This window comes from Siphateles boraxobius, unplaced genomic scaffold, assembly GCF_051911475.1.
Source record: "Siphateles boraxobius isolate OS27281-9 unplaced genomic scaffold, OSU_SipBor_1 8, whole genome shotgun sequence".
NCBI lineage: Eukaryota > Metazoa > Chordata > Actinopteri > Cypriniformes > Leuciscidae > Siphateles > Siphateles boraxobius.
The window spans coordinates 11,283,954-11,310,415 of NW_027509208.1; the positions used below are offsets into that span (position 1 = coordinate 11,283,954).

Here is a 26,462-nt window from a genome sequence, read left to right on the forward strand (position 1 = left end):
CATCTGAACAGAGTCGATAACTGTTCCGAGGTACGTTATAGGCTGGCTGGGGGACAGTATACTCTTGGAGAAGTTTATCCTGAGCCCAAGGCGTTCTAGATGGCCGAGGAACCAGGTTTTGTGAGTCTGTAACTCTGCCTCTGACTGGGCCAGAATGAGCCAGTCGTCGAGGTAGTTCAGAATGCGCATTCCCCACTGTCTCAGGGGGGAGAGAGCCGCATCCCATGCATTTCGTAAACGTACGGGGTGCCAGTGACAGTCCGAATGGCAGGACTGTGTATTGATAGACCTGCCCCTCGAAGGCGAATCTCAAGAATGGCCTGTGATAGGGGGAAAACCAATCCCTCGGGCGAATTTGCTCAAGGATTTGTTTGGTCGTCAGTATCCTGAACGGCCGTTCCACGAGGGCCTTGTTTAGGTGTCTGAGATCTACAATAGGCCTGAGGCCTCGGAACGAGGAAATAACGGCTGTAAAATTCGGACTCGCTTAGTGATCGAGGAACTGTCTCGACAGCCCCTTTCTCTAGTAAATTTAACACTTCGGTGCGGAGGACGTGAGCCACGTTGCTCCTTACCGATATCTCGACCACAGCATGAAAGCGTGCGAATTGGAGCGAGTAACCTCATTTTATTGTGGTCAATACCCATTTTGACACGTCGGGATGGCTTTCCAGCCCTTGGCCGGAATGACTAAGGGTTGAATGAAGTCTGGGGGTGGGCCGTTGTATGTTGGGTACCAGGCCACCCAGGTGTTTGGAGAAGAAATTTGCTCTTTTTGTGGTTTATGTGGGTCGCTGTTAAAACAGTGTTTGTTTGCAGGTGTGCGTAAATTGAAACGGGCCCGTTTACAATCAGAACATCTCCACATGCCTGAACTGAAGAGGGGGCTGGAAGAAGCACGCAAGCTATTTTCAGGGGTGGACGGGCCGCAGTGAGACCTGGCCCCCTTCTCTTCCTTTCTGCTGGATTAGGACAGCTTCTGAGGGTCTGAGTCCAGTGTAAGTTTAGGCCGGGGACCCTGGTGCTTTCGAAAGGGGAAGCGCTGGTTTAAAGCGCTGACTGGTTTCAGTCGCTGGGCGGGGCTGAAAGATTGTTTGGCTGGCTGTTGAGTCGGAGCGTTCTTGGGGCGACTTGAAGCGTTTGGGAAGGAAGTGTTGCATGGCCTGCGAAGACTTCTGTGCTTCAGTGAAGCAATCAGCGAAACCCTTTACCGATGGGCCGAAGAGACCAGAGGTGGAAACCGGGGAGTCCAGGAAAGCAGTTCTGTCTGCATCCTTAATCTGCGTGAGGTTAAACCATAGGTGGCATTCTAGCACCACTAGGCTGGCCATGTTCCGTCCAATGGCCTGGGCGGTGGTCTTGGTGGCGCTACACAGATCCTTGAAGGTCTCGTTTTCAGGTGCAGACTCGTCCAAGGAGTGGAGGAGTTTAGCATGGAAAACTTGAAGGACCGCCATAGTGTGCAGGGCGGAAGCAGCTTGACCAGTGGAAGCGTAGGCTCGGCCGGCGAGAGCTGAAGTCGTTCTGCACGGCTTAGAAGGATGTGCCGCCTTAGACCTCCATCCAGCAGCGGTGGGAGGACAAAGATGCACAGCCAATGCTTACTCCAGGGGGATTTCTCATACCCCTTTTCCTCTGTGCCGACAAGTGTTGAGAGCGTCGCTGAGGTTGAAGTACGCAGGCGGGCCGAGTAGGGATCACGCCACGACTTTGTGAGTTCCTCCTGGACCTCGGGGAAAAAAGGAGCTGGCCGCTGGCGAGGGGCCTGTTGGCGCCCCGGCAGGAATCACTCATCGAGGCGGCTTCTAGCAGGCTCTTCCGGTTTAGACCAGTCGAGACCCAGCTCTTCGATGGCCCGGGTGAGGATGCGGAGAAGCTCGGCGTCGACGATCCCCCTGGCGCTGCCTTTGTCTGACTGAGAAGGGGGGCGGGGTCAACAGTTGAGCCCTAACAAATCCTCGTTGAAGCCAACCAATCCTCACCCTCAGACGCCGCCATAGACAAACTGTCGTCAATGTCCTCCGCCAAACGAGACGAGGCCGGCCGCTTCGAGGGAGGGAAGTTGGTCTGTCTTTGTGAAGAGAACCAGTGACTCGCTCTCTGGAGTGAGTCGGGCACGTGGGGACGGACCCCGCGTGAGCTCGCTCCCCTCCGAGCGCTCGTTCATCCTCTGATCCCGCCGTTTCTTCCTCCGAGGCTTGAGAGCTGACGTAAAGAGAGCTAGCCGCGAGCACAGAGCGGAGAGCGGCATGCTCTCACAGTGAGAACAGCCGCCCTGAGTGAGTGCAGCTTCGGCGTGTTCAGTGCCGAGGCAGGAAGCACACTCACTGTGCCTGTCAGTGATATGCAGGGAGACCCTGCATGAAACACAGACCGGGCGCGGCATTGGAAACAACGCCGTGCTCTTTTTGTGAAAAGGCTTTTGGGAAAGGATACTCTGCCGGATGGCCACAGGGAAACGGCGAACAGCGTTGACGTCGTTGAGTTCAGGAAGCTGAGCAGGAGGCCGCCGGTCGCTGAGGTGCTGCTGCAGGTCGCTGCGTTCCGCTGCCGGGCTGTTCAACGGCGAAGAGAGGTTTCTTGTCCGGAGAAGGCAGCGAAGAGATGCGTCGTTAGCTGAAGGAGATTAAATCTGATTGCCAAGGCGAAATGGGCCGCTTATATAGTCAGCAGCTACGCACATTCTGGTGCGCTTCGGCGGGAAACATCCTGATAGGTTTGTGCGTCCTCGCTGCTTCGCCATAGGTTCGTCCAGTTGCCGCAGCCCCGCCAATCAGCGCGCTCGGACAGCCTGCACTGTGCTTGCTTTGCAGCTGCACTGCGTTTTAAAATAAAGTCTTCAATATTCTCGAGAAAAGGAGTTTTCCCATACCATATAGCTACGTAATACGAGTGAATCGTTCTCGAAAGGGAACCGGGCCTATAAATTAAAGGGTTTTCTACTTTTAACCATGTGGGAGTCCTCCTTTGAGGTGTGGCCACACCCACAAGTGTCATATTGCATCAACCAAAACTATTTTATCATTTAAAGAAATACTATCTTTTAATTAGAAGTATGAACTATTTTCATTTTCAGAATATACGTTTACTGTAAAATATTATTTAAGTTATGTAGTAAAGGGATTGCTTTAAGTAATTTTTAAGTTTTTAAGTGATCAGTTATGTGTACATTGTGGTGTTTTTTTTAAATATAATTTTTAGAATATAATAGGCCTATGTTTATGTTAGTGTTTTGTGTGTTACCCCTTATGTTACTAGGTCACAGTTGCTGGATAACTCAATTGTACAATAGCTGCAATGCATTGTTTAAAATAATTTATTTTTATTTAATGGCGTGTATTATGTCACGTGGTATAAAGTTAAATAACGGAAAATCAATTAAGGCATTAATTACACCTGTCCTTCAAGAGAATGTAAAAAAAGATCTACCTGCACTTGACATCCGACACCCCCTTAACAGATCACCGAGAACTTAGCTGCAACTTCAGACAGACTCTGAGTAACATAATAGAGGCCGTGTTAACCATAGAGCCCCCCATCAGGCTGTCCATATACAGCTTGTCCTTATACAGCTATATTTCCTCAAACTGAGATGTCTAGCAAACCGTTGCTACAACTAAAAGCGCGTCCATGGTTTCGCTGTAAATCAAGGGTGTGAATGGTGGGCTTTTACTAGCAGTATAAAAACAAAAGCGCGCACCCTTTGCTGCTGGATTAAGTGCACTGGGACGTCCTGAAGCAGGATTACAGAAGCAGATCTGCAGCTATGGCTGACACCTTACGAAGACTGGTGAACTCATCTCCGTACAGCGTTTTGCAAGACAAACTGGAAGCTTGGTACAAAGACTACCATGTAAGTAATCATTATTACTTCAAACTGAACTTAAGGCTGCAGTCTGCAGGTCACGTAGCTAACCGTTAGAGTAACGTTAACGTTTGTTTACAATAGTTGCCAGACTTTACATTGTTTAGGCATTTATGTGTGATATCGTGCGTACATTCGGGAGACACTGTTTCCAGATTGGGATATTTGAGATTCTGTCTGGACTGGAGGCTGTTTTCACTAAATGCATGTTAAACTATTAAATGGTTCTGTTTTATGGGTGGGGTTTAGCATAACTCAATATGCACAGCAACCTACGGTTTTTAGACGGTCATAGTATCTGGATTAGTAGCCTAGCATCCTGAATTTAAATGCTCGAGGTGCTTCTATGTTCTATGTAGCAACGGACATGAGCAATATTTGCTTTATTGCATTTTGCTTTTGCAGCAAAGTTTGGTTTCTATGGACGCTCGTTGTCAGGACAACGTTGACTCCATTCCTTTGCAGTTCTGATAGGCTGAGAGGCAACGTGCGCGCTCCCGTCAGACTTGTGTTTTTGAACGGAGGAACTCATACGATTTTTTGCTCTTTTTTATTAAGCGGAATTTACAGTATAGTCTTCGCAAATTATCTCTAATCTATTAAGTTATTCTTCAAAAATGTCTGTGATAAACATGTTTTCTGTTTCTGAATTAAAGTAATTTAGATATGTTTGCGCGTCAAAAAATGTGTACTTGGTGTCTCAATCTTTTGAGATATGTAGTAGTTTGTCATAATTTTTTACTATTTACTAAGCTATTTACAATTGTAAGCTAAAAATAAGTTAAAGTTAAATTAAATAATATATATATATATATATATATATATATATATATATATATATATATATATATATATATTACCTTGAAAATAATATAGAAAACCATTTTGGCATTTGAAGAACTTGGAATATTAAATTGAAATTTGACATGTAAACACAGAGTATTTAAAAAAAACTAAATGCGTTGCTTTCATGCTACCTGAGCAGGAAGTGCAATATTCGATTCAGCACATTGTTGCAGTTCAGGGGCATTTCACAAATGCTGCTTAACTTCTCGCTGTTATATCTGATGTTACATATACTACCTAGCTTTGTCTTATCTCATAACATGATTTGGTAATATTTTTTCTCAGGTGTTCTCTTGTGACCAGAACCTGAATAGGTGCTGTGAGCTGGTTGAGCTCACCTCTAAAATTCAGAGTCAATTGTTCACCATACTCAATCTTACAGCACAAGAGGGTAACAAATGGATTCACTCCTCTATTTACTTTCAGTATTTATGTACAATATTTAGTCACATTTAGCTCTAGCATGTGCCATAACCATTCCCTCTAGCTGACTGTTCAAAATTAATGTTCAAGCAGATTCTATGTCCTTGTTCTTCTTCAGGGGGACATTATTCAGGGGTCGACACACTAAAATCTCGCCTTTTACCATGGCTTGGCTCTTGCTTCACCATTGCAGCTTCGTCTGTCTCCACAGATACCAGCCTTAGCCTTATTCAGGTGAGCTGGACATCAAGAATCATCTACAGCTGTCTTTAAAAGGTTCGACATGCCTGTTTCATGAGTGAAATAATGGTCCGGACTCCAGAGTCACCACTTGCCCATATACATGTGTATCTCTGTGTTGGCATTTATATACTTTTGTATGTGCCTTTTAGGAATCTGTGGAGAAAGATCGGAAGATTCGTGAACTGTCCTCATTTCATGAGAGTGACATGCTGAAAATAGAAGACCAGCTGTCTTCTACACGTATGGAGTTGGATTCAGTTAAACAGGAGTCAGTATCATAAGTCTAAACTAGATTAAAGCCAGCATGGAATGAAATACATCTTATTGTGAATTATGGAAATCATTTATTTGAAGTTTCTTCAAAAATCCTTTATTTCCCCTGGGAAAAAATTGCTTTTTTCTATTTATAGAAATGTCATAATTTCTATTTTAGGTGAACTATCCATTAAACATAAAATTATATTTATTTATCCTTATACGCAATACATCATAATACAGAAAGGTTCACCGTTTACATTTTACACTTCATACAATTAAATCAAAATAATTGATTGTGTTACTTATTTGTTTCCAGGCTTGCTGACACCCAGATTGAACTGGATTCCACAAAGAATAAATCTGCAACTACCCTGTTAGCCACAGAAGATGAAATACTACATCTAAAGGCAGAGTGAGTCAGAGATAGTGAAATTTACTGTAATTTCTATTTATATCTTTGCGTGTTGATTGAACATTTAGACAGTTGTATGAGCTGTATGACTGCTGAGTGTCCATTTGTGTACTAGAAATTGAAATGTTTGAGAATTGAATATATTATGTTAAATAATGGAATTGTGTCAGGTTGCGAGTTGCTCAAGATCAGGATGATCTATATAAGAGAAAGCTGGATAAACTTGATGACTATGAGAGGCAGGTCAGAATCCTACGAGATGAGGTCTCTTTCCTCACCGCTGAAAAAGCTGTTCTACAGGAGAGGTACAGTTGACATAAAAACACCCCGTTGCTTAGTGCAAATGAGACTAAAGTAAGCCTTACTTACTCACTTCCAGATTGGTCAGGAGCCGTTCACCTAGTCCTCTTCCAAGGCGGAGTCGCTCGGTTAGCCCTGTGAGAGGCGAGTCTCCTACACGCGCCCAGCTCACTAGTTCCTCTCGGCATGCTCGGATGATCTCCCGTTTCTCAGACCTGTATGCCACAGAGAGGCTGGATACCCAAAGTCTACTTCGCAGATACATTGACGACCTGGAAACAGTCCAGAGGATACTTTTTATCGCTGTTGTGGTAAGAGCGGCTTTGGTTATCAATTACCATCCTGAGATAACCGCTAATGTAGGCTAGTAATAATGTCATGGTCCCTTATAAAGTCGTAGAACATATTAAAGAAATAATTCTTAATTCGATTTGGAACTATTTTAATCCAAAATGAAAGAAAAATAATATTTCTCTGGAAATATTTATCTAGAATTTTCTGGAATTTTTGTTATATTATATTATATAGCAGCAGGTAAGATGCTGTATTGTAATTAATTATTTGTGTTGTGCAACAGGAATCATTTCAGGCTGCTAAACTGGCCTATCGGCAGTTTAAAGGACGTGTGAGGAAGACACTTTCCTCCACTCATATTGGTCCTGAGAGTCTGGAGGATGCAGTTGTGGATTACATTGTGAGAAATCTGGACCTGTATGATGTGCAGACCAGCGTTAATGTACGTTTGACCACACTTTTTGTGATTAAGTATAGCAACCCTTATATTCCTAATAAACACAAAGTTTTTTTTGTCTTAATGCTTTCATACGTCAGAAATTACTTTTCTCTTTTCTTTTAAATTGTCCCTCCAGAACCCCTCTCTGTATATTGAGTAATTATTTTAGTATTTTTTATATGCTTTTGTAAATTTTAATTGTTAAATTTCCATCTTTTTAGGAAGTGATCAACGCAATGAACGTAAACCCACGCATCTCTTTCCCTCCGGAGGTGGACTTTGTTCTGATCAGCAGCTTCATTAGGGAAGCATGTCGAATAGCATTTGCCATGCAAACTCTTGACCCACCACTGGACCTGGCCTTCAGCTCAGATGGTGAACTCTACAGTGATGTTAAGTGAGTGGAACTCAGACACACTCACACATACACTGCAACACGTCTCAAGGGTCTTGAGATCATCTTTAAAAGTTGAACTCGCAGTGTCTTAAAAAAGGAGTGCACATTTTTTTAAGGTGCATGTTACACTGAGACTTTTGTCAATGCTTCATGAGAAGAAAAAACATATTGACACACACACGTAAACCAGTGGCTTACCCATCACACTTTCTCTTCCTCTCAGGTACAGGCGCAGTTTTGACTCTGAGTTTACCGCTCCACTGGTGGCGTTTCACGTGTGGCCTGCACTGTTGGATGGAGACACTGTCATACTGAAGGGAGAGGCGGTAACTAGGAGAGGAGCTCTGGTATGTGGAGGCCGTTTGGAAAAAATCTATCAAAATAGCATTCATACTAGTCATGACATACTCGTACTGCATTGAAAAGGAGAAAAGTAGGTAAAGAAACGTTTTTGTGGATATTTTTGTTGTGGATAAGTTTTATGTATTATTATTAAAGAATTATAAAATAATGGATTTAGATAGATCTAAAATGATTAAATAGTAAAATGTTTAAGTTTGTGTGGATGTACTTGTACATATTTTTCTCTAGTGGAGAAGCAGGAGTCGTAGTTCCAGTCCTGTCCGCTCTCGTTCAGGAAGCCCCAGCCGCTCATTTGTGAGTTTCTACTGAACTTTTGACTCTTCCATCTCAAGGGATAGTCCACCTAATTTTTTAAATTCTATCATCATTTCTCACCCACACTTCTGAAACCTGTATGATTTTCTTTCCTCTGTGGAACAAAAGAGTTATTTATAGCAGAATTTCAAAGCTGCTGTTTTCTATACAATGAAAGTGAATGGTGACCATGGCTTTCAAAAAAGAATTCAGTGAATAATGATTTAAATCAATCTGTTCGTCACACAAAGCTGTCATTTGGCTTCAGAAGAGTTGGAATATAGTGGACAAATTACACTCACTGGCCACTTTATTAGGTACACCTTGCTAATAAAGTGGCCGGTGAGTGTATATTAACCATTTTTGTAGTACTTTTACAGAACTGTAAACTATTCCTTAAGCATTCCCAAAAATAAACAAGGAAAACAATATGGTCAACAATGTAGTTTATAGTCCACAATTCATATTAGTTTAACAATTAAGTTTTCTTCATATCTCTCTTGCACACGCTTCCTCACTGAGTCTGAGGGTTAGTACAATTTTGTTACAAATTCTTCCATTCTTCTCTGCAGATTTTGCTGCTCTTTGATTGATTTTAAGATGTATCCTTCTCTCTCTGTCTGTCAGATGCCCAGTCGTAGTCGAAGCCCTTCCCCTGGACTTCTCTCAAGTAGTCGACTTTAAAGTTTGATACCTGACCGCACTTCACTGGAAACAGGACCAAACAAAAGCAGAATGATCAAAACATAAAAATGTTTTTTCAGCTTTAATGTATTCTTTTCTGTGTGGGATGATCTAGAAACTAAAGTGGAAAACAATTACCTTTACGAATGACTCAATACATATGAAGACTGGAGTCATTTGTCATGTGTCAGAAAGCATATTAACAAGAGAAAATCCTCCAGCGGATAGAGCAGAGCAAAACAAAACTTAGACTTAGACAAAACTAAACAAGAATTAGGATTTCGATATAAGAAAAGAGTAGCTTGAGTTTTTTGCCCAGCCCTATGTTTGAACCGCAAGAAGCATCTAAGCTTACGCTACTCCTACATCCTACGTCATACATCGCGTCAAGGGTTAGTCAATATTGATATTTTTCTTACAAAAACCCATCGCTTTGCTACAGAAGGTCTTTATTAACACTCCGGAGCCATATGGATTACTTTTATGATGAATGGATGCACTTTTTCAGGACCACCATTCACTACCATTATAAAGCTTGGAAGAGCCAGGATATTTTTTAATATAACTCCGATTGTGTTTATCTGAAAGAAGCTAGTCATATACACCTAGGGTAGCTTGAGGGTGAGTAAATTATGGGATAATTTTTTTGGTTGAACTATCCCTTTAAAGGGACTTTGATTATAATGATCTGTGAAGAGATAAACTCTCTAATCGTTAACATTTTACTTAATGAGTCTAATAAGACTATTGCACCTTACACATTCAAAAGTTTGTGGTCAGTAAGATTATTTTTTTATGAATATTTTTATTCAGCACGGTTGCTTTAAATTGATTAAAAGTGACAGTGAATACATGTATAATTAAAAAAAGACTTCTGTTTCAAATAAATGTTCTTTTGAACTATCATAGAATCATTCAAATGTATTACAGATTCCACAAAAAAATTAAGCAGCTCAACTGTTTTCAACATTGATAATAGTAAGAAATATTTATAGAGCAGCAAAGCAGCATTAAAATGATTTCTGAAGGATCATGTGACACTGAAGACTGGAATAATGATGCTGAAAATTCAGCTTTGCCATCAAGGAATAAATTACATTTTAAAATGCATTCAAATAGAACAGAAAATAGACAGTTTTATTAAATCGTATTTTAGTTTGACAATATCACAGTTTTTACTGTATTTTTATCACATCGATGCAGCCTTGGTGAGCATATAAGACTTCTTTCAAAAACATTTTAGAAAAATTACAGACACTAAACTTTTAAACAATAGAGTTTGAGGCAAATATTTACTTGTTAAGGTGCTTACTTATACTTAGGTGCTTATACTTGTTTGTCTGTGATAACTGGACAAGTAACTTAAGGTGCTATTCTTTCTATTTTTTGTATGCAGATTTTTCATATTTTTATGTGATTTGGATTTTTATCAATACAGTTGGAATTAGGATCAAAGAGAAAATCTGTTGTCTTCTAGGTTACACCTGCACACCAGCACTTTTAAGAAAACTTTTGTAATGATATCTGTGTCTGTCATCTGTATATGTCATCACTCTAAATATAAGTGCTGTTTGTGAATTGTTTCTACTGAACTATCATTCATTTTTCTTCTAGAATACATAATCTGTAGACACTAAAAAAATCTTTTTTACAGACTAAATGTCAGTTTAATTATTTCCTAATTTTGGTGCTATTTTTTTAAAACTTCAGTACTAAAGAATTGTCTGTGTATCAAACTACAGTGTGTTGGATTTGTTGTATTCTAAGCTGTTCAAAACCTCGATTTCATAGTTTTAACGTACTCAGTCTGTTCTGCTAATTGTCTCATGTTAATGAGGTCTTTATCATGGAAAGTACTTTTTTCTGTTATACCAAATCATTTATTAAATTTGTTTTAACAAAAAAAAAGTGTGAGAGTTAATCACCAGGGACAACTTATGGCTTAAATTTATTGTTTAAGGGAAATTTAGTTTATTTTCATACAGTAAAATAATTTGTCTATCTGAGTGTTCAAATAAAACACAAAAATGACTCAAGCAGTGGTCACACTATTAATCGAATATTACTTCGTTTTCCTTGAGTATTAATGGTATAAAGAAAGTCAAAGTTACATACATACGTTAAAAATTACGTCATTATAAACAAATTTTTTTAACACACCTGATTCAACTCATCAGCTCATTATAACATGGGGATATATGTGATAATGAGCTGATGAGTTGAATCAGGTGTGTTTGATTAGGGAGACAAAAAATGTGCAGTGTTGGGGTCCTTCAGGAGCAGGGTTGAGAAACACTGAGATAATCCGTCCACCTCACAGGTGTGGCATATCAAGATGCTGATTGAACAGCATGATTATTGCACAGGTGTGCCTTAGGCTGGCCACAATAAAAGACCACTCTAAAATGTGCAGTTTTATCACACAGCACAATGCCACAGATGTCGCAAGTTTAGAGGCATGGTGACTGCATCTCTTTGCATAACCAAAGAATTTCTGCACAAATTGTCACAAACCATCTCAAGGAAGCTCATCAGCATGCTTGTCGTCCTCATCGGGGAAGGAGATGTGTTATGCTGCGGTGTATGGATTATCTCGGCAAAGGAGAAGTGCTCACTAACACTGATTTAGACAGATTTGTGAACAATATTTGAGAGAAACAGGCCTGTGTACATAGAAAAAGTCTTAGATCTTTGAGTTCAGCTCATGAAAAATGGGGGCAAAACCAAAAGTGTTGCGTTTATAATTTTGTTCAGTGTATATGGTTACAGGAGAGTGGATTTATTCACACACACACACACACACACACACACACACACACACACACACACACACACACACACACACACACACACACACACACACACACACACACACACACACACACACACACACACACACACACACACACACACACACACACACACACACACACAGTAAAAAAAAACATTTTGCCCTATAAGTTATCTGAAGATCAGTAGATTTTTTTTCACAGACAAGGTTTGAATACTATATCATTAGCTGTTTCTTATGTTAACTTTAAAGTCCCCATGTATTCAAAATTGACCATACTTACTTTGTTTGCCTAAATTGATCGTTTTGTGGTGAACAATTCATCCATGCAAGTCAATCCACACAAAAAAAATGTTTGGCTTCGTAATCTTTAATCAAAATCTGAAATTTCCCCTCCCCTCTGCATTGGAGGACCTTCCCTGATGACGTTGGTTTGACGGTTTTGGTGTCTACTTAACATCCGTAACCACGCCCCTCCAACTGACAGTAGACAGGCTGTCTGTGAATGAAACACCTACTTTTCTAGATCCAATCAGGTGCTAGTTGTAAAAAAAGCCACGCCCACTATTTTGCCTAATTTAGTATTACGTTTCTCTCGGAAATATGTCACAAAACTGGAGAAAAGTCGTTTGCAACTTCCGGTTCACGAGGACTTTAAACCATGCTAACTTTTTTTGCTTTATCAAGTTCATTTGGGGATTGGTAATAAAGCACTGGGAACAATATGGGCTACTTACAGTAAATCAGTTTGAGCCACTAGGTGGAGATCTTTCTTTAAGGCTGAGAAACTCTTTTGCAGTGCATGAACCTTGAGAGTCAAGCTTACAGAATAAGCTTACAGAATGAGACAGAAATAGTCATAGAATTATGATAAATAATAGAACAAGAAATAGAAGGGTGGAGAGGGAATGAAAGTTTCCTTGAGTCTTCAAGTTGAAGGCCCATCAGCCAGTTACAGATGAATGTAAGAGTGTAATTGAATTAGAGGCTCATCCTCAAACTGACTGAGAATGACAATGACAGAGAGAGCAGGAGACTTCAAAGAAGATAAACACAAGGAATCTTTTGAATAATATCTTCTAGTTTCTTGTCACTACAATATTGTATGTGGTGTTGCTTTCAAACACTGCACACTATTGTCGCTGATTGGGTTTTCAGAATGCTGGACAGTTTCTATTGCTTGCTTGCCCAAGGTCATTAAGCCTTGATGGTGATGCCAGCAATAGTGCGGAATCATTGTTCACAACTGCTAATTAACCCCAGGAAATTGCCACATGCCAATGATGAGAATTGTTCAGTCAGGCTTGGCAATGTCTCTTGGGATTTTGCCTAGAGAAAGACTTAGAGAAAGAGAATAGCAGGAAGACTGATGCAGTAGCTTCAGGGTGAGTAAGAGGGCACTTAACATTTACTGAAGAGACAAGCTAAGAGTTCCTCATCTGCTAATGTGGACCTTTAGCATTATCAATATAACCTCACGAAAATTACTTTTAGAATCAAGCAATGATTTCAAAGACCATGCATTGTATGTTTGAAATAGCACACTAGCATTCTGTAGTATATACAGTATGTATACAGGGCTGAGTAAGCTCAATTTTAACCTGAACAGTTCACTTAAAAAAAATTCTATTAAATACAATGAACATGGGATTTTTTTCTATTAAGTACAATGGGATTTGAGTTAATATGATGTTTATAATATAAAATTGTATAAGTTAGCTTAGTCAACTTTTCAGTTAACTTGCAATTAACATATACATGTAGTGCAAAATCAAAAAATTAAGTTTCACTAACCCTTATGCAAGTATAAGTACTTCAAGTTAATTTTAATTCAGTACTTTATGTAGTGAGTCAGTGTATACAAGTATAAATCAATGTACTAGTATATACTTGTATGCATACTATTTCAATACTACTTGGGACTAAATAATTATTATTATTTTCAATTAATTTTTTTTATTATTATTTTAAAATAAAAGGAAACTAAACTGTAGTTCAGTGAGGCAGAGTTCATATCATTCTCTCACAGCTGGCGTCTGTTGATCGATTTAAGTTATTTCTGCAGTCTCATGCAGACCCATTAGTCTTACAGATTCATCATATCCAGTGTTTGCCGATTGCTATAAAAAAAATTGTTTTAAATAGTGACACCAGCAGAGATTGATTTTATGTTATGTTGTTTAACTTGGCAGGTTTTCCGTGGGCTTTGGCTCATGCATTTGGCTAAAGAAGTTTGGAAATATGCTTATGTCTTCTGAAACAAGCCAAAGAGATGTGGGGAAGTGTGGCCGTTAGATGTTCCAAACCACAGTTTATTCTGGAACGGTATGAAAATGTCGAACATTTCTTAATGTCACAATCCATTGCAGTGTTCAATAAGATAGATAGATGATCCTTCCCTTGGAGATAGGTGAGGGCTGTTCTGGTGATCACACTCACCCATGTGCCAGCCTGAAACTTTTACTTTTATCTTCTCTCTTTGTGTTCTTGCCTTTTCCCTGAGGATCCATAGAAATATCCTTCAAGGATGAACGTTTGGGATCTCCATGATGAAAACAGCAGGCCAAAGTATTCCTACACCCAAATATCCAACTGGTCTGCCGAGTTAAACTAGGGCGAAATGCTTTGATGGGGTTGGATGGAAAAGCTTGGTGTGGTTTGTGTGGGTCAGTGGTGTCTGGGCTGATCAGGCCTGGACGGTCGGTTACACATCCAGTGGAATGTTTTTCCAGTGAGTTGCTGTGGTTTGAGAGGCAGGAGAACGTAACCGCAGAGACCTCCCACTTGTTCACTGGAGGTAAGCTCTGCAGAGGCCTGTAACTCACTCTGCTTTCCCGACACTGTTAATAAGTGTGTTTAGGGATGCCCTCCCACTACGGTTCAGCCGGGGCACCCATGTACTGGACCCTTCCTGCCAAATAGATGAAAGCACTGCAACAGCCTCAAATTTCCAAATACTAACGGTTAACTGATTCCAATAACCTGTTATTATAGTCCAATAACCTGTTATAAAGCATTGTCTGATTAATTTTAGATTAATCAGACAATCATTTTTTAAATCAGTATATCGTTGAACGTTATAAACTTTCAAGGTGACATATAGAGGCTAGGGATGCACCGATACCACTTTTTAAGGGTCGAGTACGAGTACCGATATTTTTTTCCTGGTACTCGCCGATACCGATACCGATGCCTGTTGTACTGGGGGGGTTCTCGTTTTATGTGGCAATTTTCTAAGAACAACACAATGAGACTAATGACCATATCAGCATCTTTATTTTCAACAACTTAAATAAACTTAAAAAAATAAATCATTCTTATTGTGCTTATCACAAATTTTCAAAGCCCAAATTTCACAGTGTCCAATAACCTCCAAAGGGCAAAACCAAGGACATAATGAATGTAATTTTTACCTGGGTGTCACAAAGTTGTCAAAGTGCTAAAGAAATCAGACAACAAGACAAACAAATTTGTCATAAAGTGCCAAAGAAATCACAGAACAAATGTTTAACATAACACTGAGTAACAATGTAATCACAGCCGAAAGTGTAAAGTGAAATATTAAAGTGTACTATTAAATCTAGCAACACTATAACTGCAGGAAGAGTGTTCATAAGAATTAAGAAATATAAGCTAAGGATATAAGTGAGGTATCGGTCTTTGGTATCGGGGTATTTTTACGAGTACGAGTACAAGTACATGAGCTTGGTATCGGGCCTGATACCGATACTGGTATCGGTATCGGTGCATCCCTAATAGAGGCTACAAGAGTCTGAAATATAAAAAAAACATTTGTGCAACTTATTATGCAAACTAAAATCCCAATAACTACCAGAAAAACATGACTAAGCAAAAATAACTAGAACAGCTTAAATTACATCCAATCTGTTCTTTCTCTTTGATTATTTTAACCTGCCAAAAGCTGTAGATAAATAATGAACACTTTTTCAAAACATATTATAGTTTTAAATTCAAATAATGCAAAAATAGGCATTTAACATTAGTGTTTGCTTCTTTGAGATGCTCAAAGGTCAGCATGACCTCATGACTGAAGCTTGTTACAGGTTAGCTGTGGTGTATGGCTGGTCAGTGGTGTGGTAACAGTGGACAAGCAGGAGAGCTGGATGTTTGTGGTTCAGCATGTGATAAATCCATTCAGATCTGAGGCCAAGTGCAGCATTCAGAGCATCAAAGTCTTTAAAGATCTACAGTCACCTCTTAAAACACAAGTTAATGGCCACTTGAGACACATTTCCTGCCTTTGGAGTGGCCTCTCAGTCCTAGAACTTTTTACACATTTTTCACACACATTTTCTCTTGGTTTGACAACATACTTCTTCCTGATGCAATGGGCGTCTCTGGCCAACATGAGAATAAAATCTATGATATCAATGATACTTATGATGGACAGACCCTCTCATTTCCTGTAATTATAATATTATATATTAAAGCAATTTCTGAACTTGTTCAACCTTAAAAATGTTAGCACTCTACTTAACTCTATTTCTACATTATCTCACACTCTCAAAGGGGCATTTTATGTGTCCCGGTAATGTTTTGTGAGCTGTGCTGAGTGAGTTGTGTTCTGGCTGGCCATGATGGGATTAACACATAATTGGGCGTTGACACATTCATATATCACAGACTGACTGCTGATATAACCACAGGTGACTGCACCTCATAATATAAATCACAAGTGATCTAAAGATCATGAAGGAAGGAGAGGTAAGAGGAGGGGATAAAGTCAGAACGTTACAGGGCAAAAAGCCCTGTAGGAAAAACCCCTGATAACTAAAAGACTAAACAAATCTTTAAATTATGATTTCATGTTGGTAATTTCTTAAGTGGAAATAATATAGGCTAATAAATATTTTATAAACTTTTTTTATATAAAAAATAAAATAATAACCAGCAAACACATGTTTGAAAGACAAAAACATGGGGGACCATGTGATCACATTAATACCATTGATGGATGCTTATATTCGGTCAGATATGTAGGCACATGTCTTTATGTTTTATGAAGTTGTGAGATGTGAGGACCAATGGGTTTGGCATAATTTACGTAAAACGTTATGTGATGTCTGAATTTTAGTTAATAAATTATAAAACATACTGAAAAATATTTAGGCCAATGTTGTTACTAAAGTTGTCCACCAATATGCATATGATTTCAGAAAAATGCAAATCACACAAAATGGAGATGACAGTATATGCCTTTTTACTTTACACGTCATTTAAAAAAACTGGCTCATGAAAGCAGCAACACATGGCATCACACAACCAAAGTAATCAGTCTAGGATACTTTTTTAAAAGGCAGCCCAGCGGAAAGTGAAAAAAGTGTTGCCATTTTTGTCTGGAATTATACAGGACAGTACAATGAGCAGACAGGAGGCGTGAGAGAGAAAGGGGACGGGATCGGAAATGACTGCAAGCCGCTGCCCACAAGTCTATTGGCTCCGACTTAAATGCGTCTTAATTGTTTTTCTATGTTTGATTTGATTTTAAAGGATTGATTTTAAAGTATTATTACTGTTATAAAAATCATTCAATGGCCTAGGACCTCAATGCATTGCAGATATGCTCACTGAATATAAACCCAACAGATCACTCAGATCACATCAGCTAGAAATACCAAGGGTTCACTCTAAGCATGGCGAGTCCGCTTTTAGCTACTATGCCAGCCGCAGCTGGAACCAGCTTCCAGAAGAGATCAGATGTGCTCCTACAGTAGTCACATTCAAATCCAGACTCAAAACACATCTGTTTAGCTGTGCATTTACTGAATGAGCACTGTACCACTGTTCGTCCGACTGTTGTACTGTATTTTATGTTTTAATTATTCTGATTTCTTTGGATTATTTCTGTATTTTACCTTTTATTCTAAACTGTTTTAATTATTCTTATTTCTTTTGATTATTTTAATTTCTTCTATGTAAAGCACTTTGAATTACCATTGTGTATGAAATGTGCTATATAAATAAACTTGCCTTACCTTGCCTATGTAAACCTGCACAGACCAATGTATAATGTACTGGGTTCTGTCCCATAGTATAGCAAGAGACATTTATGAGACACTTTTGAGTGTTACCTATGTCTTGGCATACTATCCCTGCCTGAGGTAATGGGAAGCTGGATTACAAATATATTACCTCAAATACATTGAACAAAGTCCCTCCAGCTCCCTAGGCCTGTTAAATCCATCTGGTGATGTTCTACTGAGTGACCACTGAACTACAGTATATGACCAACAGGAGAATTGACAACCATGAGGTCATGAGGTTATATCAAACTTCAGCCAAGACATCTTAGCTTACATTATTAATGCAAGCCAAGTTGTCCAAGTGAACAAAAGCCCAATTAGCCGTGACATTACAACTGTCCGGTCCAGCTATGTCATGGTCCAACCCCTCCACCGAGACATGGGCGCGTTATCTTATTTCCTCTCAACAAAGGTCAATATCTTTCAGAAAATATTATATCTTTGGTCACACTCTGGTCTTCGTGGTCAAATGTTCTCAGTCATGTTTTGTAGTAATTTCACATCTGCTATTTTTCACAAGGCTTTAGTGTCAATTTAGCCACCTTTTTTCTGGAAATGCCCACCCAGTTGCTCATGTGCGGAAGAGCTTTGATGCCGCTGGATGGTTTCTATTAACTTGAAAAGGGGCTGTCACAGAAAAAGAGATCTGTCACAGGGCCGAGACTTTTATAGGAATGTTTCTTTTTTTCCATTTGTCACACCTCAAAGTTCCCAGTTCCTCACTCAAAAGAAGAGGTTAAAGTGAAAGACGACTAGCTTGGCTTCAACTGTGGAGGAAATTGGAAGAAAGGAAAAGGTTACAAAAAAAAGTCCCTGGACCATAGCTGGGAAATTAGTAAATAAATATTTTGGATTAAAATTGGGCTACATTTTATACCACATCGTGAAACAGGAAAAGGGGCGATGTTTCTCTCAAGCCTGTTGCTTACGCATCGTTAAAAAGGTCAAAATGGTGAAATAGTAATGTTTCGTTGCAGACAAATAAAACAAAATGTCCAGTGCACCTCATGAGGCCTCAAGCAGAGCATGCTTCAATGGGAAAGCTACATGTGTAGTGCTTTAGACCAGAGGTTTTTAGGTCCCCAGGGGGCTACAAGAGGGGGCCCACAGAAAATCTGAAAGAAAAGATTATACAACGTTTTAATATTGTAAATGTCAAATAAAATAAACTGTTTTAAACACAATGACATTTTATTGATCAAAGTATTATTTTGTTGTTAAATTTATTTAATTTTAAAAACTGGGGGGAAATCATATGGTTGTATATATTATAGAGATTAATTGTGATTATTTTATTCAATTAACAAACCTAGATTTTAACAGTGAGAGGAGCAAATAGCTGTTAATATTTCAGTAGAAGCAGGATCTAAGTGCAGCAGTAATATTTAAGAGACAGTCTCAAACTATACAAAATAAACTCAGAACAAAAACCAGAACAACACATGCAACATAAATAACTGACAAAGAACCAGACAGAACACAGGGTTTACATAGACTGAACTGAAGAACAAATTAACAAGAAACACCTGAACTGAACAAACAATCAATCAAACAAATCCCAAACAAACAGGCAGGGGGTGGAGAAAGACAGAACTCAACTAATGTCCAGAACACAGACAAAGACAGAAATCAAGCAGACAGACAATGTGACAATAACATTAAACAACATTTCATCTCTCATTTTTTCTAATTTACTATAATTACATAACAGTACGGATGCATTTAAAAAAAATCCTAAAACTTAAACTTAACATGAACTTAAGTTAAACTTTTAATATACAGGTTTAAAGATTTCAGTGTGGTCTCATAATATTGGACCACACTATATATATATAAAAATAATGAAATATACAGACTAAGAGAAACACAGATAACAGTGGGTAGCTCTAAATGATTTTTTGGGACATATGAGCAGTCAGCAGTGCACATTGAGGTAGGTAACTCAATCGGGGCACTGACCAAACAAAACTTGTTGCACATGATAGCAGTGAGCACTGGCCCCTTACAGCTACCCTTATAAGAAACATATGGAGAATTATGATGATGGGAAAAACAGTGGTGTGTTAGTGAGCCATGCTGCAGTGGGGAGGGTGAGCGGGTTTGTCCAGGTGTGAGTCTCTCTATTTCATAGCTCAAGAGACTTTTTAGTGAACGGGCTGATTTGATCCTTGCACGGAAAGCAGGACAAGGCTATGTTATAGTGCACTCCAATTCCAAGTACATTTCTGAAAAATACAGTCCACACACGAAAATGGTGATAAAAAGAAGACAGGATTTTTTTACTGAATGCGGGTACAGATTAAGAGGATCTAGTGATAAGTGTAGTGATGTAATGTAGATTGGGTGATGGCGCAGTGGATAAGACACATGCCTTTGGTGTAAGAGACCTGGGTTCGAATCTACTGTGAGACACCTGAGCAAGACACTTAACCTGAAATATAGCAATTGTAAGTCGCTTTGGATAAAAGCGTCAGCTAAATGAATAAATGTAAATGATAAATGTGGTCACTGAGGATTGGGGTGCTGAAAGTACATTGCATTCATAAATCCAGAGCCACTGACCACTCTGGATGGACCAGCTGCAATAGCACTCGTTCAAAATTAAACCACATGCAACAACAATTATCACACACACATACGCAAAAAACACACAATCAATGACTGTGTAAGTCATTCAGCATTCACCATGCTACATCATAGAGATTTAATAACACTTGTACATTTTATTGGAATTAAGCGCATTTAAACGAGTAGCCTGTATTAAACACTACACTGCAGAAAAAAGTTTTTTTCTAAAATCATACAGAAACCACATGACTAATCAGCTATTATAAAAAAGAAGAAGCACAAAACAGTGGCGGTTACAGTCTTTTGTAGAATTTCTGTTTATTCATGTTCTTGGTTATACTTTTTTCTTCCACATGAAATAATCAAAAGATCTTAATGGTAATTCTCTTGCTCTAGACACAGCAAACCAAACACAACATGTTTTACAGATGACAATTCAAGGCACTTAAAAGCGTTATGGTCTCATAATAAAAAAGCCCTATTAAAAGTAGGGTACTAAGGCTCCATGTTGTGGTTACTGATGCTAATTTTAGGGTTCGTGGTTTGTTCCAGGTCCATTTTTCCCAGCGTTAGATTTAGAGCTTTTCAAATGAATCAAATTGTTTTGGTTTGCTTGTTATAGGCTAAAGATTACAAGCTTTCATTTACACTGACCACAGAAAAGAACCAGTAGGAAATAGTGGGAGAGAGAGAGAGAGAGAGAGAGAGAGAGAGAGAGAGAGAGAGAGAGAGCGAGAGAGACAATGACCATGTTTACATGCATTTCTTAATTAAGTTTTGAAGAAAGAATTTAATTACTCTTAATTCTCATTCATGTATTTAAATTCATATTAACACAAGCATTATGTCCAAAAGAAACCAAAATATTGATTTAACCCGGTTTTTGCCATGAGGTTAATGCACTTAATACATATTTACATATTTAAGCAACCATATGAGCCTATTCTGATTCTGATTAATATTAGAATATTATCGTGCATGTAAACACAGTTCCTGGGAATGAAAGTGAGAAAAGACAGAAGTATTCCATACATTTGATTAACTGGCCTGTTGACCTCTATGGCAGAGATGTGTGGAGTCCACATCCACAATTACGAATCTCATGGGAAAATCCAGCTGAGACGTGCAGAATTCTTTAAGCATATCTCACCTTCATATTGATTCAATGTATGTATTCAATATTTAGTAACTCATTTATTCATTAATTTTGGAAATGTTCTAAAGCAACTTATAATGCATTGAAGGTGTACATTTGACCAACTTGTGTATTCCCTTGGAGTTGAACCATTGACCTTAGCATCAGTAAAGAAAGCTCCTCACTCGTATATACTAGGAAACATGATTACACAGTTTCATGGCTTTTCTTTTTATAATGTTTTCATTTGCACTTAATCAGCCAGACACAAACTAATACAGACAGTGAGTTTTCTGGAGCAGAATCAAACTAAAGGCATTTCCTTTGCAGGACTGGGAGCCCGTCTGTGAGGTTATTGACATCCCACAGTGGAGTGTGAGCAGGGCGTTCAGGGAACATTAGTGGGATGTTGGAGAAATGTTTCCACTCTGTGGGTTTACACAGAATCACTAGAGTTTGTATATTGCATTGGAGCTCCAAACATTAACACTTGATGGCAGTGTAACTCCATGACAACTGCTCCAGAACTAGACAGAGATGGGCACGAACACACACAAACGAACACACACACAAATACACACACACACACACGCACGCACGCACGCACACACACACACACCTGTTGCCAGTGCCGTTGTCCATATTATTATAGAAAACAGTTATTTTAATTTGTAATAATATTGTTACAATAGGTTTTGGATTTTGTTTCATGTTTCATGCCTTTTATTTTGCAATTCTCATGTTATCTGTTTGTCATGTATTTCCCTTGCCATCATGTAATTATGTCTTTTGTGTCATAGGCTATTCTTATTGGTTGACTGTCTTGATTGTTCACAGGTGTTTCTACTTAGTCATTAGTCTTGGTGTATAAATAGCCCTTATGATACCATCGTATCTTGTCTAGCTTTGTTTGTGTAACCGCTGTTGTTGGTGAGTCTCATGTAACCAAGTCAAATCCACGTTTTTTTTTGGTGCCGGTCCATGTTTCTGGTGCTTGTCCATGTTGCCACAATGTTTTTTAAGTACTAAATCAGCATTTCTGAAGGATCATGTGACAAGATTGGAGTAATAGATGAAAAGTTATTTTAATTTGTAATAATATTGTCACATTTAGTTTTGGGTTTCGTTTCGTGTCCATCCCGGTATCCGTATTATTTTGAAATTCTCATAGCAATGTGTCCTGTTTGCCTTTTGTTTCCATCATGTGTTTGTCTTGTCCTTCCCTAGTCTTATCTGTCATATTCTTATTGGTTGACTGTTTTGATTGTTCACAGGTGTGCGATATCTCAAGTTGATCGTGGATGATTAATGTATCCACGATCTGCTTCTGAATATATTGTAGTATCGTGCTACAGTGCATTTTATCAGTTGAAGTTCTGGTGCCTCCGTCCCTACATACTGTACAATGCGACGTACATTTACATCACATGTTAACGGAGCAGTTGAGTTACACTCATGGGATACTGTCTGCAATTCACAAAAGTTCATTATCTGTATGTATTTTAAAGCCTTGCCGGTTAAAAATGTCATTTGTGTTTTTATGCGCTGTTCTAACATGCACTTTTCTGAGTGATAAACCCGAAGCACACATGCACTTAAAAGCCTGTCAAACAGTGCCTGGTTACTGGAGTAAGTTAGCTAGTCTTATTGCGCTATACTGCCAAATACACACAAGGTTTACATAAACACAGTTGGTTATGTCTAAAGTGAAAGCAAACATTTGAGAGAAAATCGGGTGCGTGTCATATGCGTGTAAATTAGATGTCAAACAAAGTTATGCATGTTTGTGCAAAGTAACGTTACGTTAGCTCATATGGAGGAGGTGGGTCATCAAATTGAAAAGGTAAGGAATTGTTTGGGTAATAAAAACGGCGAGTCGTCATTCATTTTGAAAACATTAGCAATGCTTTATCAGAGCCCGTTTCTGGGTCATTATGCAGAGAAGCATAAACATAATTAACAGAAAAAAAACTTACTGTGTAGGACTCGTCACTTACCATTGGAAGCTTCTTGTAGCAGCCTACGTTCCTGCTAGATCCTGCAGCCTATCTGGCAACCTCGAGTCAGGGAGGAGGGGGAGGGGATACACCGCTCTACAGTAATTTGAAAGTGATTGCAGTACCAGTTTTGGCCACAATCTTACATACGGCTCCTTTAATTTTTTTTTTTTAAAGTCTCCTAATCTCACTCTAATGTGTTCCAAACCAGGGGCGTTTCCAGCATTGAAGGACATCCGGGGCTTAGCCCAGACCATTTTATGTGAATACAGGGCCACGCCCACTTATTGATATTTACTACCACAGAAGTATAGCCCTAACCTTGTGCTGTATTCATGTCATTTTATAACTGCCCAGGGACGAGCATGTGGAGAGTCAGTGGCTACAGTTCATATCTACTACCAAATTGTGTGTTGTGTACGCTCAGCGCAGCTACTAACGTTAGGTCTCTGCTGTCAATTGTTTTGAAATATGTGAAATGTTTGTCGTTGATATTGGAGTTGTCATAAATGGAGCAATATTATCAATAGCCTTGGTGTAATACTGCAGTGCTTTATCAATATGTTTATGCGTTGAGCTAACGCAAACCATGACCGATTGGGTGTTTACCACTAAACTTTGGGCTATGGTCTAACATAAACCAAATTTACCAATCACCGCAGATTAGCGTCACGCAAAGGAGGGGTTTTGAAAAATGTATCTTTGAACGATTCATAAGGGAGTCGCTGAGCAAATCAGGTAAAAATAAAATGCATATTATAAGACAACAAAAGTGTTTTTTTGTCATTGCATGCATGTAAAACTGTTGTTGGGGACACCCAAAACAATATTAGGAACATTTTAAATGCCCTTTAATATAAATAATTTTTATTTTCTGACATTAATAGTCAAAATGATGTATGAGATCCTAAGTTAAAGCAATACATGAATGACTTTAGTCTACGTTCATTGACACACCATGGCATCGAACTGTATATAATTCTCAATGTACATCTGTCAAAAACTTTTCAGATTGGGAGCATTGGGATAAACAATGTTTCACTTTTAACTTTCTCCAAAGTAAAATGACTGATTAATTGTTACCAGTTTCCATGTCTGATCCTCCCCAGTCTGCAGCTCATCTTTAAAACCCTCTTCAAAACTATTTAATCAAATCAAAGTGTATATTTACTACAAACTAGTAACACAAAACAAGTCACACATACATGTTATGTTAATGCTTATTGTTTATCCTTAGAGAAAACAACACCTGATAAACAAGGAAAGTATTCAGTGCAGTGGTTGGGATAAAACTAATGTTTCTGGCTACCCTTACGAAAAATAAGTGTACTTCAAGTTCATTTTATGAAGAAGTATTATTCGTTTAAATGTATTATAAGTGTAAGAGTAGTACACAACTAGGTGTTAAATGTTATTTCTCATTTGTAATGCATCTGTACTACAAGTGAACTTATAAGTATACTAGTAGTAGTTTACACTGAAGTGTACTGTCAGTAAACTACTAGTTTATACTGCAAGTATACTTGCAAGTTTTCTTTAAGTTAACAAACTTATACTTATTATTTTTGCACTTGCAGTATACTATTATGTTCAAATGTAGATTTTTTTTATTAAAAAATATCTTTAACTGTACTTTAATTTTAAAGACATTTCGTTAGCTTCATGCATTCTTTTTTATCAACACTTGAATGTTGGTAAGTTTCATAAAGAAAGGCAACATTAGAATTGGAATTTAAAGGATTAAATAAAATGATGCCAGGGTTTTTCCTGGCTCAAAATGAGGCGTAGGTGGTAAAATTGTAACACTAGGGGGGTCGGGGGGCATGCCCCCCCCGGGAGAAAATTTTGTACATTTTAAAGATAAATTCATTAATCTGGTGCACTTTGAGTAACTCGAATCTGTTGTTAAAAATAAATAATAATCCACCCGCCAACCACCCATATTCTTTGATTTAGATATATGCATCTGATCATCACATTACAATTATTCAATTAGGCATGATAATATGGTAACATATCACACAATTAATATTTATTTAAATTAAAAGTTCTTCTTTTGGCAAAATTACATTTTCTTTAAAGCCTAAACAGAGACTTTACTCCCTTTAAACTTATTGTCAATGTTTCATTTTTGAAAACACTCTTATCAGAACAATTTTTTGTACCTTTATAAAGGGCATTTTCCCCCTAATTTTATTTAATGTATGCTCTAAATTTCATTTTAAATTCTTACATTTTATCAATACATTCAATTAAAATAATAAGACACTAGCTGTTACCAATTAAATTAAATAATTTACATTGAAAAATTATAACTGTATTAAATGAGATTATTTTGAATATTTTTTGAATATACAAGGAATGTTGAAAAGAATGATACTTTGAAACTAAACCGCCAGTAGGAGGCGGCAGGCGGCCGTCCTAATGAGCGAGTCATTGAGTCATTAATGTAAACGATTCGTTCAAACGGCTTATTGATTCAGAATGAGGCGGTTTAATAATGAGCAATTGAATCTTTGACTCAGGCGATTAGTTCAAAACGCTGAATGATTCAGTAATGAATCATGGATGAGTGTTGCTGTGAGACGCGATATGGTTCTGTTGTTTGGAACTATTTTCGCTGCTAAAACAGAACAAAAACAGTCTAAAAATGTAAGTAACTTAATTTCAACTATTTGTTTATTGAACTGTTATGAAATTAATATTTCGGTTTCAATCGTGATGGCATTCAGGAAAACAGCACTCTGGTCGTGTGTAGGTTTCTTAACTATAATTAAAGTTATAAATAACTGGACCTTTGTTACCGTCCGAACATTAGGTACCATGATGGGAGTTCCGTGTCTTTATTACACTCATTTAGCTGTCATCCACCCTCGATTGAATGGAATGTTTTTATTACTCGACCCGCGGATTATGATCCGTGCAGAACTATCGGCAAACTACACGGTTAGAGAATGGACACAAGCGGGAATCGCGACAGAACTGTTACGGTGGAAAAAGTGTATATGAGCACGTGACTGTCTGTCCGAGTTTTGTCGAGAGTAGGAGGCGGCACGAAATTTGACGGAGGCGGCCGCCTCATAATTGTCTATGCAGGAAAAACCCTGGA

General features: G+C 38.5%; 1 protein-coding gene across 1 annotated transcript; it reads left to right on the top strand.

The window, feature by feature from the left end:
* The first annotated feature begins 837 nt into the window (after positions 1–837).
* On the top strand, positions 838–10,726 carry spata18 (spermatogenesis associated 18). Its single transcript, XM_077220574.1, has 12 exons — positions 838–3,853; positions 4,997–5,102; positions 5,253–5,368; positions 5,527–5,645; positions 5,952–6,047; positions 6,218–6,352; positions 6,427–6,658; positions 6,925–7,083; positions 7,302–7,477; positions 7,701–7,824; positions 8,069–8,134; positions 8,762–10,726. Exons 1-12 carry the CDS (start codon positions 3,767–3,769, stop codon positions 8,816–8,818), a joined length of 1,473 nt encoding a protein of 490 aa, XP_077076689.1. The 5' UTR covers positions 838–3,766; the 3' UTR covers positions 8,819–10,726.
* The last annotated feature ends 15,736 nt before the right edge of the window (positions 10,727–26,462 follow it).

Bases quoted from the DNA above. Each gene is read 5' to 3' on its own strand.
- spata18 (XM_077220574.1), top strand. From the start codon at position 3,767: ATGGCTGACACCTTACGAAGACTGGTGAACTCATCTCCGTACAGCGTT. The intron at 3,854-4,996 runs GTAAGTAATCAT...ATTTTTTCTCAG, and splicing joins CTTGGTACAAAGACTACCAT to GTGTTCTCTTGTGACCAGAA. The intron at 5,103-5,252 runs GTAACAAATGGA...GTTCTTCTTCAG, and splicing joins CAATCTTACAGCACAAGAGG to GGGGACATTATTCAGGGGTC.